At 46.9% G+C, this 17649-nt stretch overlaps 2 protein-coding genes across 2 annotated transcripts in view; one reads left to right on the plus strand and one right to left on the minus strand.

Moving 5' to 3' along the window:
• LOC126428025 (translation initiation factor IF-2-like) overlaps positions 1 to 3068 on the plus strand; it is a 105158-nt gene extending 102090 nt beyond the window's left edge. Inside the window, exon 3 of the mRNA XM_050089904.1 lies at positions 2696 to 3068. Coding sequence (XP_049945861.1) covers positions 2696 to 3068 — 373 coding nt within the window. The remainder of the gene's footprint in view (positions 1 to 2695) is intronic.
• The window catches only part of LOC126428249 (calexcitin-2-like), a 377130-nt gene that overhangs the window by 331774 nt on the left and 27707 nt on the right, over positions 1 to 17649 (minus strand). The gene's annotated exons all lie outside the window — the stretch shown is intronic.

Below are 17649 nucleotides of genomic sequence, written 5' to 3' on the forward strand. Positions count from 1 at the left end.
CAAAACATTCTTTGGCTACTTATAGTGGAGAACAAATTCCTGTGTTAGGTGTATGTAGCGTGCCAGCCACATTCCGTGGCAATACAAAAACAGTTTCATTCACAGTGCTCCGCGCTACAGACAGTGGAAACATTTTCGGATTAGACTGTTTTGACTTGTTTGGCCTGTCTATCCAAGACAATGTGTTGCAAATTAATTCTGTTGTTGTTCCTCAAGACAGCATAACCGATTTGTGTAAACAATACAGTGACATATTTAAAGACGAACTAGGTTGTGCTGCGAACTTTGCCGCTCATATTACGTTAAAAGATAATGCTGAGCCTCGATTTTTTCGTGCTCGTCCAGTGCCTCACGCCCTCCGGGCACCTGTAGCAGATGAACTTCGTCGTTGGCAAAACAAAGGTGTTATTCAACCCGTTTCAGCGAGCCAGTGGGCTTCTCCCTTAGTTATTATAAAGAAACCGTCTGGCAAGTTAAGTTTGTGTGCTGATTTTAAGTCGACAGTTAATCCTCAGACTGTCATTGATTCTTTTCCTTTGCCTAGACCGGACGAGCTGCTGGATAAGTTAGGGGAAGCTCGTTTCTTTTCCAAAATTGATCTCCGTGAAGCATATTTGCAATTGCCCCTCGACGAGCAATCACAACAGTATTTTGTCATAAACAAGTCGTTGGGGTTGTTCCGTTTTCTGCGTTTGCCTTTTGGTTGTGCGTCAGCTCCAGCTGTTTTTCAGCGTTTTTTGTCACAACTTCTGGCTAATGTGCCATCGTGTTGCAACTATTTAGACGATATTGTTGTGTCCGGTCGGACGCCTGCTGAACATTTCCGTAATTTGGAGTGTTTGTTTACAGTGTTGTCTCAGGCAGGCCTACGTTGCAACATCGATAAATGTTCATTTTTCCTTACGGAGATGGAGTATCTGGGACATGTTATTAATGCTCAAGGCATTCATCCCTCCCAGTCACATTTAGCAGCTATTCGTGATTTGCCCGCCCCTCGCAATCTGCAGGAATTGCAAGCAGTTCTTGGCAAATTGACATATTATATTAGGTTTATACCTAATGCCTCACAGATTGCTGCACCGTTGCATCGTCTCCGCCGTAAGAATGTTCCGTTTGTGTGGTCAGCTGATTGCCAAGCAGCCTTTCAGCAGCTTAAGGAGGCTTTATTGAATGATCGTTGTCTGGTCCATTACGACCCTAACAAGCCTCTGGTGTTAGCTTGTGATGCCTCTTCTTTCGGCCTCGGTGCCGTGTTGTCTCACCGAGTCGGTAACACCGAACGTCCTATTGCGTTCGCATCTAAATTGCTAAACAAAGCTCAGTGTAATTATAGCCAATTGGACAAGGAAGCATTGGCTATTGTGTTCGGTGTCACAAAATTCCATCACTACCTCTATGGTAGACCATTCTATTTAGTAACAGATCATAAGCCCCTGAGGTCACTGTTTCATCCGTCTAAACCAGTTCCTCAGCGGACAGCTCAGAGACTACAACGTTGGGCTCTTTTGTTATCACAATACCAGTATGAGATACTGTATCGCCCTACAGCTCAGCATGCAAACGCTGACGCGCTTTCTAGATTGCCGATTGCTGCGAATGATGTCTTCGATTCCTCAGACGACTCTTGCCATCAGATTGACGCCGATGAGCATCAATCCCTCCGGGATTTTCCGATTGATTATCGTCAGGTGGCACGTGAGACAGCTACGGATCCTCATCTGAGTTTACTATTACGTTTTGTTCAACGTGGTTGGCCGTCCAAGGCAAAGGACATATCGGATCCTGTGGTTCGTCGCTATTATCCGCAACGTCATCTGTTGTCTGTTTCGCAGGGAGTTTTGCTGTTACGCACCGAGAATGACCAGCTTCGGGTAGTGGTTCCCCAAGTGCTCCAATCCAAGGTCCTCGACTTGTTGCATCAAGGTCATTGGGGAGTGGTCCGCACCAAGCAGCTTGCCCGCCGTCATTGTACATGGATCGGCATTGATAAGCAGATTACGCAGATGTCTCCAGATTGTTCGACGTGTGCCGAACACCAAGCTGCTCCGCCTCAACGCTATTTTGAGTGGGCACGCCCTGCCGGTCCCTGGCAGCGAGTACATATTGATTTTGCTGGTCCATATTGGAATTCTCGTTGGCTCATCGTGATAGATGCATTTAGTAATTTTCCGTTTGTTGTGCCCATGCAGTCTACAACGTCTGCACAAACTATACAGGCGTTGACTTCAATTTTTTGTATTGAGGGTCTTCCAGAAGTTTTAGTGTCTGACAATGGTCCACAATTTACCTCTGCTGAATTTGAAAGTTTTTGTTCTGCCAATGGCATTCGCCATGTTCTTACTCCGCCGTTCCACCCTCAGTCGAATGGTGCAGCGGAACGTTTTGTACGCACATTCAAGGATCATATGGACCGCCTTCGTGCTACGCACTCTCGTCAGCAGGCCCTCATCACGTTCCTGTCGTCGTACCGGACCACGCCACGCGACGACCCTTCGCCTGCGGAGCTTCTCCACGGCCGTCGCCCATCGCACCCTCCTAAGGTTGTTGCACCCCCCGGATCGACCCGCCGCTTCTGAGCATCGCACGCGTTTTCAGCGCAACGACGCCGTTTTTTTCAGAGTTTATCACGGTCGCCGTCGTGGGAAACGTGGTACCGTGATAAGTGTCCAGGGTCGCGGTTTTTATACTGTTCAAGGTGCTACTGGGGTGCACAGGAGGCATCAGAACCAGTTGCGCCGCGCTGGCCGCCCGGATCCTGCCGCTCGTTCTTTGTCCACAGATTTGGTCCGCGGCGGGTTCCAGCCGCGCCTTCCGACTTCGCTGCCGCCCCCAGGGCAGCAGCAGCAGCCGTCGCCGCTACCACGCCGACAGCCCGTCCCGTTGATGCCTCCCGCGCAGCTTCATTCGGGAGCGCCCCAGGTGGTCGCTCCGGCGCCTGCGGTCCCTCTTCAGTCGCCACCGCCTTCGGAGCTGATGGACGTCGACCCCTCAGCCGGGCCGCCTTCCCAAGCGGTGGCTGTGCAGCCTGTCCTGCAGCCGCTTTCCTTGGGCACCCCCAAGGAGTCTGACACCGCAGCGCCGTCCGGCGCCCACTCAGCAGCCGTCGACGCAGCGTCAGGAGACGCTGCCTCTCTCCGTGGGTCCCGACGCCCCATCGCGTCCAGTACCAGAAGCTGCGCCCGTGGTCACAGGCGTGCACCCTGACCTCGGTTTTCAGTCGGTGTTTCCCGAGGCCCCGCGCAGCCAATGCTGTGGTGCGGACCGGGGACTGCCACCGACAACAGTCTCCGCCCCGGTCTCGTCCGCTACGCCTGCGGCCAGACCCCTCCCCCGCCGTCGACGCTCGCCACGTCATTATTCAACGACGGTGCGGCGATTTGGGGGGGAGGAGTGTTATATCCTAGCCAGTAATGCCACCCGAGCCCGCTGCCAAAAGGTTGGCAGCATCAAAGTCCGGACGCCGTCCGCATAAGCAGCGCCAGCGAGACAGGAAATCGCCGCAAGTCTGCGCGCGCCACCGCTGGCTTCTGGTTTCTTAAGCGCTGGAGTCGCGAGCGCTAGGACAGTTCTGTAATCGCCGCTCAGTTGTATACTCGCCACCGAATTGTGTACTTGCTAGTCAGTTGTGTGTTCATCGCAGCAGAGTTGTTGTTTGTCGTCAGCCGACGTTGACCTAGCCGCTCCGACTCGAACTAGACAGATTTCTGTAGACACGGAGTTCACTACTGTGTTACTGTATCTTCGTTAATAAAGATAAGTACCGACTTTTATTTAATCAGAGTGTTTGGGTTTTCATCTTTCTGTTCACTGTTCCAGCGGACCGGTCGGCCCGCTAGTAAAAGTGTGGCGGTGACTTCGTAAGCCGTTTCTACAGCGAATTGTTTGTCGCTACGAACGCCGCCACAAAATAAAAATCTGAAGAGCTCTGTTCTTTTGTTTGGACATCAGTCAGTGCCACAGGAGCTTTTAATAAGAGAGAGGTTTCAGTTTTGATTCGTGCCCAACGAAAGTAAGGCTTAGACAGCACTGACGATGATGCATGTCGTTTAATATCCCCCCCCCCTCCCTGCCTCCAATGGCAGTGCGTTTACATACTCAGCATGAAGACTGATACAGCCACGGTGTAGGTAACAACAAACCAAGATTATGGGCTTTCCAAATCAGCAGAAATTTCCGTTTCGATCCTGATGAGGCGTAGCGCCGTATACCGATCCTGCCCTGGAGGCGGTTAAGTGGGAGATGTGCCTCAGAGCTGGAGAGTGACAGATGGTGACGCGAGACTGGACGCGCACGTAGTTCATGTATCAGCCGATAGAGGACAATATTGGATAGGGGGACTGATTTAGTTTCAATTGTACCCACTAGAGTGCACTAAAGTAATAGAATTTTTTTCATAAACTGTTCTAGTATTTTCATAAAGTGTTATTATGTCTTTTTGTGTAGGTAAAATGTTATAAATGTGTTTTAGCTGTATGGATGATGCGTGAGTGTGGTTTAAGGTTAATATGAAGATAATTGTTTAACGAGTTATGTAGTGGGATTCAGTGTGGGAACATTTCGAAGAAGTATGGATATGGACAAAGGGGATTTTTGTAGAATAGATTTGTAAAGTAAGTTTATGGTAAAGGAAAAGTTAATTCAGGTTTAAAGAAAAATAGTAAATAGCTTTATGAATAAACAAAACTTCAGCATAATAGGTAATTACGTCGGTAAAAAGTGCAGTCGTTAGGTTTACTATTTTGCGATTGGTTATTGATGAAAAGCGCGGATTGACGCGGGAGAATGTTGTTTTGCTATTGGATGTTGAGTAAACTGACCAATGGTAAAGCAATAATCTTCGCGCGCCTTTCTCTACTGGTAGAGAAGACTTAGAGTATTCTAGAGAGGAGTCGAAGACTAGCCATGAAACAGATCGGACGTGTGTAGTAGTAGTTCCGATGGAAAAGATAAGTTGCCGGGTCTAGCAGTGTCTCATACATCAAAAGTGTTGGAAAGTGACGGCATAATTATTCCGATGTCAGTGTAGAAATTTCGGAATTTTTAAGTGAATTTTGTAAAGAGAAAAGACATATATTCCGCGTGGCGTATTGAGCAGGTCGGTGGCTAAAAAACTGTGACTGCATTTGGTACCGACAGACTTAATATTTGGCGAGCATTATCAATCAAAAACATTCAGTATTTTTGTACCTATTACGTTTTCGGGAAATGCAACACCATAAACTTCCTGACGTGAGTCAAAGGGATTGTGAGTGGCTGTGTTAAGACTAGCACGGGCTTGGCAGTGATACTTGTTCACCTAAGTTTTAGAACATATTAATGGAGGACAAAATTTCCAACCTTTCAATTCGTGTGAAAACTTTCTCCTGAAACGTAGATTAGTGACTTTAATTGCAGCCTTGTTCACGTCGAGGTACAGTAGGTTTCGCTCGGCTTCCCTACTGATGATCTGCTGAGACAAGGTTCACAGGTAGGTACAGGTCCGTGGTAAAGGGACGGAGAGAACCGCGCCGCCGCACTGAGTTAAGGGAATGTGACGATTCCATCTGGTTTTTGGCAATGTTCGTTCTCACTGCAGTCGTACAGTGCGGAATTAATTGTCTTTATACACTGTGGCCACGTGTCAACAGGCTGAATAGTGAGTTCAAGACGTGCAGGAAAAGAGTGTGAGAGGTTCTGGAAGGTGGCGACACGTGCCCGCTGCAGAGCCGTGGCCAGCTGCCCCACGGAGGCGGCCCCACAGACTCTCGACTAGGTTCCAACCCGGCGGGTTTGGTGGCCGGGTAAGTACGGTTAACTCATTCTGGTGCTCTTCCAAAGACGCGCCGACACTGCGAAGCTGCGTGACACGTCGCATCGCCCTGCCGGAAGATGCCTTCATGCCGAGGAGAAAACAGACTACGTGTAGAGACAGTGGCGGGTACAGAAAAACTGCAAGGACGGCCGCCAAAGGTAAAAAAAAAGTAATAAAGTCACATTGGAAGCTTAAGGAAGTTTTATACAGGGTGAAAAGTATTTAAACCGACAAACTCTGGGAGGTTCTACGTGACATCAAAACAAATATTCTCCCCAATGTCATTTTTTCCTATGACGATTATTTCAACCGGTGGAGGCCATATTACGCTCTTCAGTTGTTAGAGGCCGTATTGCGATCTTGAGTTGTTAGAGGGCGTATTACGCTCTTCAGTTGTAGGCAACTGCTGTCCACCAGTGTAGTAGTGCATTGTCTCTGTTTACTAATGGAGCGATACACCTGGAGTGAGTACACTGATGTGGTTGGTGCGTACAACGGACGAGCTGCACAGCGGGTTGATCAACAACAATATCCTAATCGCCATACGACCTTTGCTGCTGTATACCAACGTCTGCGCGAGACCGGGTCATTGAGCAGATTACCTGGACAGGGACGCCGTCGCACGGTAAGAACGCTGCAATTTGAGGAAGCTGTCTTGCAGCATGTGGAGCGCGATCCTTCAATCTGCGCTCGTAACATGGGGACGAATCAGACGAATGTAAGAACAGTCCTTCGAAAGCAAATTCTTACGTCTATTTCCCTTACAGCGTGTCCACAACCTGGAACCAGTTGATTATCCACCCAGAGCACAGTTTTCTCAGTGGTACCTGGAACACTGTGAAATGCATCCTACATTTCCATCCTCTGTGTTGTTTACCGATGAAGCAACGTTCGGGCGTGATGGAGTCTTCAACATGCACAATTCGCATGTTTGGAGTGAGGATAACCCACATGTCACAGTTACTAGTGTGGTTCTTCGTTAATGTGTGGGTCGGTGTTGTTGGGGACTGTTTAATTGGGCCGTATCTGCTACCTAGGCCATTAAATGGCAGGCACTATCACAATATTCTCGCCAGAGCATTGCCAGAATTGCTGGAAGACGTCCCGCTCCCTACAAGACAACGCACGTGGTTCCAACATGACGGGGCGCCGGCACATTTCAGCCGTCGTGTGCGTCGATTCCTGGACCGACGGTTCCCAGAAACGTGGATTGACAGAGATGGTCCTGTACCGTGGCCTGGTCGATCCCCAGATATGTCCCCTCTGGACTTTTTTGTGTGGGGAGAGATGCGCAATCTTGTTTACGCAACTCCTGTTGCATCAGAAGAGGATCTGCTTGCCCGGACAGTAGCAGTAGCAGAAGCAATTCAGGATACTCCTGGGGTTTTTTGCCCCTGTCAGACAGAACATGATGCGACGGTGTAGCCTTCGTTTACGTATCAATGGAGGTATTTTTGAAAATCTACTGTAACTGAAATTGGGTTGTGTTAACGTGTTGCCTATTGGTCATAAAAATGGTAAAATGTTTGTTGGTTTAGTTAATTTTCCAGCGGAGAATTCTTCCTCTACCAGTTTAAATATTTCTCATAGGAAAAAATGACATTAGGGAAAAATATTTGTTTTGATGTCCCCTACAACCTCCCAGAGTTTGTCTGTTTAAATACTTTTCGCCCTGTATAAACTGATTACACACACATATACAATGCCGTCTTATGATATAAAAAAGTTACAATTGTGAATTCTATGCGGCTACTCGTCGTGGGAGACTGGCCGCTCACTTCGCCAGCAGGACGACCAGTGTGAGGGTCAGCAGAGTCGATCTGTCGGCCTCTGCCATGTCTCTGTACGCCGCAATGTTGGAAAACTTCTTTCTATTGTAGCAACAGATGGGGGTAGACAAGCAAATATTTTATATAGCGTGTGTAAAGTAGGATAGTCAGATACAGTGTCACTAACCTCTTTCTACGGGTTATTACGTTAAGGTTACGGTCGCCACCATGCAACTAATCAAAGGTTTGGCCGAGTCGGACAATAAATTAATTTGATGACAGTCCAAAAACTCATAAAAATGTATACGTCGTGATATCGCTGATGGGGGGTGCGATGTAAGTAATAGTATTATCCGTGCACTGATGACGAGAATCAAACATTTAAAATGAAATAGAAAATGCATCAACACTGTGCATAAGATCAGCTCCCAGCAACACACCTGAAACTAAGACTTAATCTCAAGCATTTGTTTTAAAATCAAAGAGGAAACTAATCACTGGACCTGTGCGTAAGGAAACGCATTGGATGTGCTAACGGGAAAGCTACGAGGTGAGTGGCTTATGTGCAAAAACGTAACCTCGGAACTTTTTTTTGTCATCAGTCTACTGACTGGTTTGATGCGGCCCGCCACGAATTCCTTTCCTGTACTAACCTCTTCATCTCAGAGTAGCACTTGCAACCTACGTCCTCAATTATTTGCTTGACGTATTCCAATCTCTGTCTTCCTCTACAGTTTTTGCCCTCTACAGCTCCTTCTAGTACCATGGAAGTCATTCCCTGATGTCTTAGCAGATGTCCTATCATCCTGTCCCTTCTCCTTATCAGTGTTTTCCACATATTCCTTTCCTCTCCGATTCTGCGTAGAACCTCCTCATTCCTTACCTTATCAGTCCACCTAATTTTCAACATTCATCTATAGCACCACATCTCAAATGCTTCGATTCTCTTCTGTTCCGGTTTTCCCACAGTCCATGTTTCACTACCATACAATGCTGTACTCCAGACGTACATCCTCAGAAATTTCTTCCTCAAATTAAGGCCGGTATTTGATATTAGTAGACTTCTCTTGGACAGAAATGACTTTTTTGCCATAGCGAGTCTGCTTTTGATGTCCTCCTTGCTCCGTCATTGGTTATTTTACTGCCTAGGTAGCAGAATTCCTTAACTTCATTGACTTCGTGACCATAAATCCTGATGTTAAGTTTCTCGCTGTTCTCATTTCTACTACTTCTCATTACCTTCGTCTTTCTCCGATTTACTCTCAAACCATACTGTGTACTCATTAGACTGTTCATTCCGTTCAGCAGATCATTTAATTCTTCTTCACTTTCACTCAGGATAGCAATGTCATCAGCGAATCGTATCATTGATATCCTTTCACCTTGTATTTTTATTCCACTCCTGAACCTTTCTTTTATTTCCATCATTGCTTCCTCGATGTACAGATTGAAGAGTAGGGGCGAAAGGCTACAGCCTTGTCTTACACCCTTCTTAATACGAGCACTTCGTTCTTGATCGTCCACTCTTATTATTCCCTCTTGGGTGTTGTACATATTGTATATGACCCGTCTCTCCCTATAGCTTACCCCTACTTTTTTCGGAATCTCGAACAGCTTGCACCATTTTATATTGTCGAACGCTTTTTCCAGGTCGACAAATCCTATGAAAGTGTCTTGATTTTTCTTTAGCCTTGTTTCCATTATTAGCCGTAACGTCAGAATTGCCTCTCTCGTCCCTTTACATTTCCTAAAGCCAAACTGATCGTCACCTAGCGCATTCTCAATTTTCTTTTCCATTCTTCTGTATATTATTCTTGTAAGCAGCTTCGATGAATGAGCTGTTAAGCTGGTTGTGCGATAATTCTCGCACTTGTCAGCTCTTGCCGTCTTCGGAATTGTGTGGATGATGCTTTTCCGAAAGTCAGATGGTATATCGCCACACTCATATATTCTACACACCAACATGAATAGTCGTTTTGTTGCCACTTCCCCCAATGATTTTAGAAATTCTGATGGAATGTTATCTATCCCTTCTGCCTTATTTGACCGTAAGTCCTCCAAAGCTCTTTTAAATTCCGACTCTAATACTGGATCTCCCTATCTCTTCTAAATCGACTCCTGTTTCTTCTTCTATCACATCAGACAAATCTTCACCCTCATACAGGCTTTCAACGTATTCTTTCCACCTATCTGCTCTCTCCTCTGCATTTAACAGTGGAATTCCCGTTGCACTCTCAATGTTACCACCGTTGCTTTTAATGCCACCAAAGGTTGTTTTGACTTTCCTGTATGCTGAGTCTGTCCTTCCGACAATTATATCTTTTTCGATGTCTTCACATTTTTCCTGCAGCCATTTCGTCTTAGCTTCCCTGCACTTCCTATTTATTTCATTCCTCAGCGACTTGTATTTCTGTATTCCTGATTTTCCCGGAACATGTTTGTACTTCCTCCTTTCATCAATCAACTGAAGTATTTCTTCTGTTACCCATGGTTTCTTCGCACCTACCTTCTTTGTACCTATGTTTTCCTTCCCAACTTCTGTGATGGCCCTTTTTAGAGATGCCCATTCCTCTTCAACTGTACTGCCTACTGCGCTATTCCTTACTGCTGTATCTATAGCGTTAGAGAACTTCAAACGAATCTCGTCATTCCTTAGTACTTCCGTATCCCACTTCTTTGCGTATTGATTCCTCCTGACTAATGTCTTGAACTTCAGCCTGCTCTTCATCACCTCGGAATAGAAGAGAAAATGGTGGATAAAATCATTTATTCCTAAGATATGGATGTGAGCCATGTGCACAATTCCTGATAACATTAATTCCTAAAAAATTAAAGAAAAGCATCGATACATTCACCGTTATAATCTACACGTAAAATCATTGGTGTTAATCATTCATATAACTGTTGCCTGATAATTGATCGCAATAACTCGTGAAACGGTACACGTTTCGCAGTACACCCGCGTGCCCACGTGGTTTGTGGAGACGCAATTTCTAGGTATCGTGGCCAAGTTGCAGCAATATCACATCACACAATCGCGAGCAGTTAACATTCTTTAAAACAAACATGAGATCGGTCAGTTAGTGATGACGGTAGCCCAACAAAACTTTAATGTTCAACCACGTGGTCGGCTCCCCACGGACGAAAGATACATAAAACAAGGAAAATTTACGAGAAGGCCAAGCTCTAAATATTTAGAAAGGTGAAAGCTTATGCAGGTACAGCTGAAGGCAAACAGACATTCATACAGAAGCGAGTGCTCACCTCTTATCGACACCTTTGTGTGGCGCTCTTCCGGCGGATCCAAGTCTGCTATAGAAATTTTCTAAAAGAAAAATCTGCCAAAGTTTTGCATTTCTTGCTGCGACAAGGCAAAGCAATCTTTCCGAGTTGAAAAGCGAGACCAAAAGCTAACAGCTCTCCTCTCGCCAAGTAACAACGCGCCACGCGGCCAGTCTAACTCACCCTTCTTCGACTGGAGCACAGCTGTGGACGCTTCCCGTACCGGCGGCAGACTGCCTCCCTTTTTCTTCTCCAGCCTCTTCCACGCTCCGCGTGGACCGGAAAACCCAAAGATGCCATTTCCGCCACCAACCTAACGCAGGTGGATTTCTCACAAGTAGCGCAAACTTCTTTGCCTGCTTGACCACTACGAGAGTTGGCTATTCTGTGCAACTGCTGCTGAATCTGTACGACTATCGCAGACTTTCTGCAGCAGACTACGCCACCGTCTAGCGACGTGACACACCACTATGAGAGTTATGAGCAAAGAAAAAAAGGAAAAGAAAGAGAAATGCTACAGAAAATGGGCTACCGGACTAATGGAAGGGCGCTGGCTGCAGGACCCCCTCACTAGGGCAGACAGGCGGTGCTTGCGTAACAGAATGGGTGGGGATCATTGAGGTCGTTTGTGCTCGTTTGCTCGTATTGAAGAATCTCTCCGATCAGTCTCTTTTTAATCACAAAGAGTGATTCTTCATCAAAGATCGGCAATTCAGTTAAGCACTGATTCAATTTGTGTGCCAGATCATACCGTCATGTTTATTAGTACTTCACAATGAAGTGATGACTCTCACTCTTGACTAATCTTCACACTTGCACTTGGTACAACTAGGACTATGTACTTATGCATTTTTCAGTCTTAAGGGGGGTAGGACGTCAAACGGGCCGACTTGGAGCAGGAGAGGCACCACAGGACATTTTAATTTACACTGTCTATACTTTTACAAATAAATTCGTAAAACTTTAACAGCATGACCAGGAAGGATTCGGGATTCATACTCATAGCAGTGGAAGCTCAAAAACTTAACAAAACACATTTTTCTCACGTGTGAAATTTCATCATTTTTTCACTTACTACTGGCTCCATTTGTTGCTATAGGTACACTTTTCTTCCTAAGTAAGAGAGATTCTTCGATGACTTTTGTGCAGCATACAAACCGTAGTTACAGGTGTTTGAAACTCTACAAGTTATTTAATTTATGACAAAATGAATGAACTCTTACATTTTAACTTCATGTTTAGAAAAATCTCAAGTTTTATAGTTAATTATCTCAGTTTTTTCCACAGTTTTTTAATAGATTTGGAAAATTTTAGAGTTTCATACACCTGTAACTACTGTTTGTATGCTATGAAAAATTCATCGAAGAATCTTACTTAGGAAGAAAAGTGTACATATGGCAACAAATGCAGCCAGTACTAAGTGAAAAAATGATGAATTTTCACATGTAAAAAAAAGGTATTTTGCTACGTTTTTGAACTTCCACTGCGATGGGTGTGAGACCTCAATCCTTCCTGGTCAGATTGCAAAGTTTTACGAATTTATTTGTAAAAGTATAAAGAGTAGAAATTAAAATGTGCTGTAGTGACTCTCCTGCTCCAAGTCGGCCCGTTTGACGTCCTACCCCCCTTAACACGTCTGCTTCTGAATATTAACTAGCTTCCTATGCGGCGAATAGTCAGTATTTATAACGCTACGTATCGAAGGTTCTCTGTACAAGAAAACAGTAGAATATTCGCGAGTTATCTGGAACAAATGCCAAACAGAATAAAGTATCGGGGTCAGTACAATGGCCGCGACTTCCTCGTACGGATGTGTCAGAAACGTACAAAATACGAAGACGCGGACGCGGGTGCTGCATAGGTCAGTACGACTACTCGATAACTCGATTCAGTCGAGTCGACTGACGAAAGAAGTGAGCGAACAGCGTGCGGGCTGGCTGGCGGGAAGCGATGCACAGTTGTGTCGGTCCAGTGCGGCTTCCACAACGAGGAGACGCCACAGAAGCATTTCCGAGGCCACGAACGCTGCCTCCTGGCGGCAGGATGTTCGCTTCCAGACGTCGCACGCAGTACACGCCAACGTCCGTCTGTCCGACGGAGCACGAAACGCGGCTCGTCTGCAGAGGCCGCGTGCCGCCCCTCAGTGAACGTCCGGCGTGCAGGCTCCAGCCTCCGTCCCCGACGAACAGCAGCCGGCGTGGGCGAGTGAAGCGGGCGCCTGCCGGCAGCCCACTGGCCCCCCTGGGCCGCACACCCTTTCGCCCCTACCACACACTTCCGCGGCCGTCCTCCACCCCCGCCACCCACGGCCTGCGGCGCACCACACCTCCCTCGGCGCCGGCTTTCGACAGCGCCATTTGCAGACTTGCCCGTTTCGGAAACGCTTCCATTCCTCGGCGCGAAAGCCGAGGATCGTGACTTACGGACGCCAAACGAACCGCTCCGTGCCCCCTTCACGACGGCCGCCCTGTTTCCCGCGCCCCCCCGGACACGCTTTGTACACCCTCCACTGCTGGTGCTGCCACCTGTCAGTGGTCAGTGCACGCCGGCGCAGGTCACCACAACGTGGCTGCACCGTGCACAGACGCGCTATACCTTCAAGTAATTATCAAACTGTATTCCTTTCCAAATTCTTCTATTCTCGTATTACACATACACTCCTGGAAATGGAAAAAAGAACACATTGACACCGGTGTGTCAGACCCACCATACTTGCTCCGGACACTCCGAGAGGGCTGTACAAGCAATGATCACACGCACGGCACAGCGGACACACCAGGAACCGCGGTGTTAGCCGTCGAATGACGCTAGCTGCGCAGCATTTGTGCACCGCCGCCGTCAGTGTCAGCCAGTTTGCCGTGGCATACGGAGCTCCATCGCAGTCTTTAACACTGGTAGCATGCCGCGACAGCGTGGACGTGAACCGTATGTGCAGTTGACGGACTTTGAGCGAGGGCGTGTAGTGGGCATGCGGGAGGCCGGGTGGACGTACCGCCGAATTGCTCAACACGTGGGGCGTGAGGTCTCCACAGTACATCGATGTTGTCGCCAGTGGTCGGCGGAAGGTGCACGTGCCCATCGACCTGGGATCGGACCGCAGTGACACACGGATGCACGCCAAGACCGTAGGATCCTACGCAGTGCCGTAGGGGACCGCACCGCCACTTCCCAGAAAATTAGGGACACTGTTGCTCCTGGGGTATCGGCGAGGACCATTCGCAACCGTCTCCATGAAGCTGGGCTACGGTCCCGCACACCGTTAGGCCGTCTTCCGCTCACGCCCCAACATCGTGCAGCCCGCCTCCAGTGGTGTCGCGACAGGCGTGAATGGAGGGACGAATGGAGACGTGTCGTCTTCAGCGATGAGAGTCGCTTCTGCCTTGGTGCCAATGATGGTCGTATGCGTGTTTGGCCCCGTGCAGGTGAGCGCCACAATCAGGACTGCATACGACCGAGGCACACAGGGCCAACACCCGGCATCATGGTGCGGGGAGCGATCTCCTACACTGGCCGTACACCACTGGTGATCGTCGAGGGGACACTGAATAGCGCACGGTACATCCAAACCGTCATCGAACCCATCGTTCTACCATTCCTAGACCGGCAAGGGAACTTGCTGTTCCAACAGGACAATGCACGTCCGCATGTATCCCGTGCCACCCAACGTGCTCTAGAAGGTGTAAGTCAACTACCCTGGCCAGCAAGATCTCCAGATCTGTCCCCCATTGAGCATGTTTGGGACTGGATGAAGCGTCGTCTCACGCGGTCTGCACGTCCAGCACGAACGCTGGTCCAACTGAGGCGTCAGGTGGAAATGGCATGGCAAGCCGTTCCACATGACTACATCCAGCATCTCTACGATCTTCTCCATGGGAGAATAGCAGCCTGCATTGCTGCGAAAGGTGGATATACACTGTACTAGTGCCGACATTGTGCATGATCTGTTGCCTGTGTCTATGAGCCTGTGGTTCTGTCACTGTGATCATGTGATGTATCTGACCCCAGGAATGTGTCAATAAAGTTTCCCCTTCCTGGGACAATGAATTCACGGTGTTCTTATTTCAACTTCCAGGAGTGTATTTCCGAATTATTACGTGAATGATTACCAATACGAATTTAATCATCGTATATATGTCACCTAAAGAACCGATTCTGTGTCTGTGAACAATATGTTGTTGTTGTGGTCTTCTGTCCTGAGACTGGTTTGATGCAGCTCTCCATGCTACTCCATCCTGTGCAAGCTACTTCATCTCCCACTACCTACTGCAGCCTACATCCTTCTGAATCTGCTTAGTGTATTCACCTCTTGGTCTCCCTCTACGACTTTTCCCCTCCACGCTGCCCTCCAGTACTAAATTGGTGATCCCTCGATGCCTCAGAACAAGTCCTACCAACCGATCCCTTCTTCTAGTCAAGTTGTGCCACAAACTCCTCTTCTCCCCAATTCTATTCAATACCTCCTCATTAGTTCTACCCATCTAATCTTCAGCATTCTTCTGTAGCACCACATTTCGAAATCTTCTATTCTCTTCTTGTCCAAACTATTTATCGTCCATGTTTCACTTCCAGACAAATACTTTCAGAAACGACTTCCTGACACTTAAATCTATACTCGATGTTAACAAGTTTCTCGTCTTCAGAAACGCTTTCCTGGCCATTGCCAGTCTTCATTTTATATCCTCCCTACTTCGACCATCATCAGTTATTTTGCTCCCCAAATAGCAAAACTCCTTAACTACTTTAAGTGTCTCATTTCCTAATCTAATTCCCTCAGCATCACCTCGTTTTGCTTTTGTTCATCTTATACCCTCCTTTAATGGCACTGTCCATTCCGTTCAACTGCTCTCCCAACTCCTTTGCTGTCTCTAACAGAATTACAATGCCATCGGTGAACCTTAAAGTTTTTATTTCTTCTCCATCGATTTTAATACCTACACCGAATTTTTCTGTTGTTTCCTTTACTGCTTCCTCAATATACAGATTGAATAACATCGGGGACGGGCTACAACCCTCTCTCACTCCCTTCCCAACCACTGCTTCCCTTTCATGTCCCACGGCCCTTATAACTGCCATCTGGTTTCTGTACAAATTGTAAATAGCCTTTCGCTCCCTGTGTTTTACTCCTGCCACTTTCAGAATTTGAAAGAGAGTGTGGTGTCACCGCCAGACACCACACTTGCTAGGTGGTATCCTTTAAATCGGCCGCGGTCCATTAGTATACGTCGGACCCGCGAGTCGCCACTGATAGCAGACCTAGCGCCACCACACGGCAGGTCTAGAGAGACGTCCTGGCACTCACCCCAGTTGTACAGCCGACTTTGCCAGAGATGGATGACTGACAACTACGCTCTCATTTGCCGAGACGATAGTTAGCATAGCCTTCAGCTACGTCATTTGCTACGACCTAGCAAGGCGCCATAGCATTTGATATTATTTTATATTGTGGTTATAACATGTACCGTCAAGAGAGATGTTCTACAATTGCGGATTAAAGTTAAGTATTACATCAACTATGTACTTTATTTGCTACTATTAGTTCCCTTAACTGTTCCAGACCTCACGCCAGTCTGCATGTAATTAAACGCGTGCATTTCGGCCTCCTCCAACAACACGGTGTTGGGCTCTTCTGCCAACACTACAGAGAGTATTCCAGTCAACAATGTCAAAAGCTTTCTCTAAGTCTACAAATGCTAGAAGCGTAGGTTTGCCTTTCCTTAATCTTTTTTCTAAGATAAGTCGTAGGGTCAGTATTGCCTCACCTGTTCCAACATTTCTACGGAATCCAAACTGATCTTCCCCGAGGTCGCCTTCTACCAGTTTTTCCATTCGTCTGTAAAGAATTCGTCTTAGTATTTTGCAGCTGTGACTTATTAAACTGATATTTCGGTAATTTTCACATCTGTCAACACCTGCTTTCCTTGGGATTGGAATAATTATATTCTGAGGATATTTCCCCTGTCTCATACATCTTGCTCAGCAGATGGTAGAGTTTTGTCAGGACTGGCTCTCCCAAGGCTGTCAGTAGTTGTAATGAAATGTTGTCTATTCTCGGGGGCTTGTTCCGACTTAGGTATTTCAGTGCTCTGTCAAACTCTTCACGCAGTATGATATCTCCCATTTCATCTTCATCTACCTCCTCTTCCATTTCCATAATATTGTCCTCAAGAACATCGCCCCTGTACAGACACTCTACATACTCCTTTCACCTTTCTGTTTTCCCTTCTTTGCTTAGAACTGGGCTTCCATCTGAGCTCTTGATATTGATGCAAGTGGTTATCTTTTCCCTAAAGGTCTCTTTAATTTTCCTGTAATTATTTTATTTATTTCATGTTGTCGGTAAAATCTTCTCAGGTATTGCTGAAAGGAAAGTGCGAGTATTAGTTGAGCAGCAATTGGATGAAAATCAGTGTGGGTTTTGGCCTCTTAGAGGTTGTCAGGACCAGATCTTTAGCTTACGGCAAATAATGGAGAAGTATTACGAGTGGAACAGGGAATTGTATGCATGCTTTATAGATCAAAAAGGGCATATGCCCGGGTTCCTAGGAGGAAGTTATTGTCTGTTCTACGAGATTATGGAATAGGAGGCAAAATTTTGCAAGCAATTAAAGCGCTTTACATGGATAGTCAGGGAGCAGTTAGAGTTGATGGTAAATTGAGTTCATGGTTCAGAGTAGTTTCAGGGGTAAGACAAGGCTGCAACCTGTCTCCACTGTTGTTCATATTATTTATGGATCATATGTTGAAAACAATAGACTGGCTGGGTGAGATTAAGATATGTGAACACAAAATAAGCAGTTTTGCACATGC

The sequence above is a fragment of the Schistocerca serialis genome, chromosome 12, assembly GCF_023864345.2.
Source record: "Schistocerca serialis cubense isolate TAMUIC-IGC-003099 chromosome 12, iqSchSeri2.2, whole genome shotgun sequence".
Lineage (NCBI taxonomy): Eukaryota > Metazoa > Arthropoda > Insecta > Orthoptera > Acrididae > Schistocerca > Schistocerca serialis.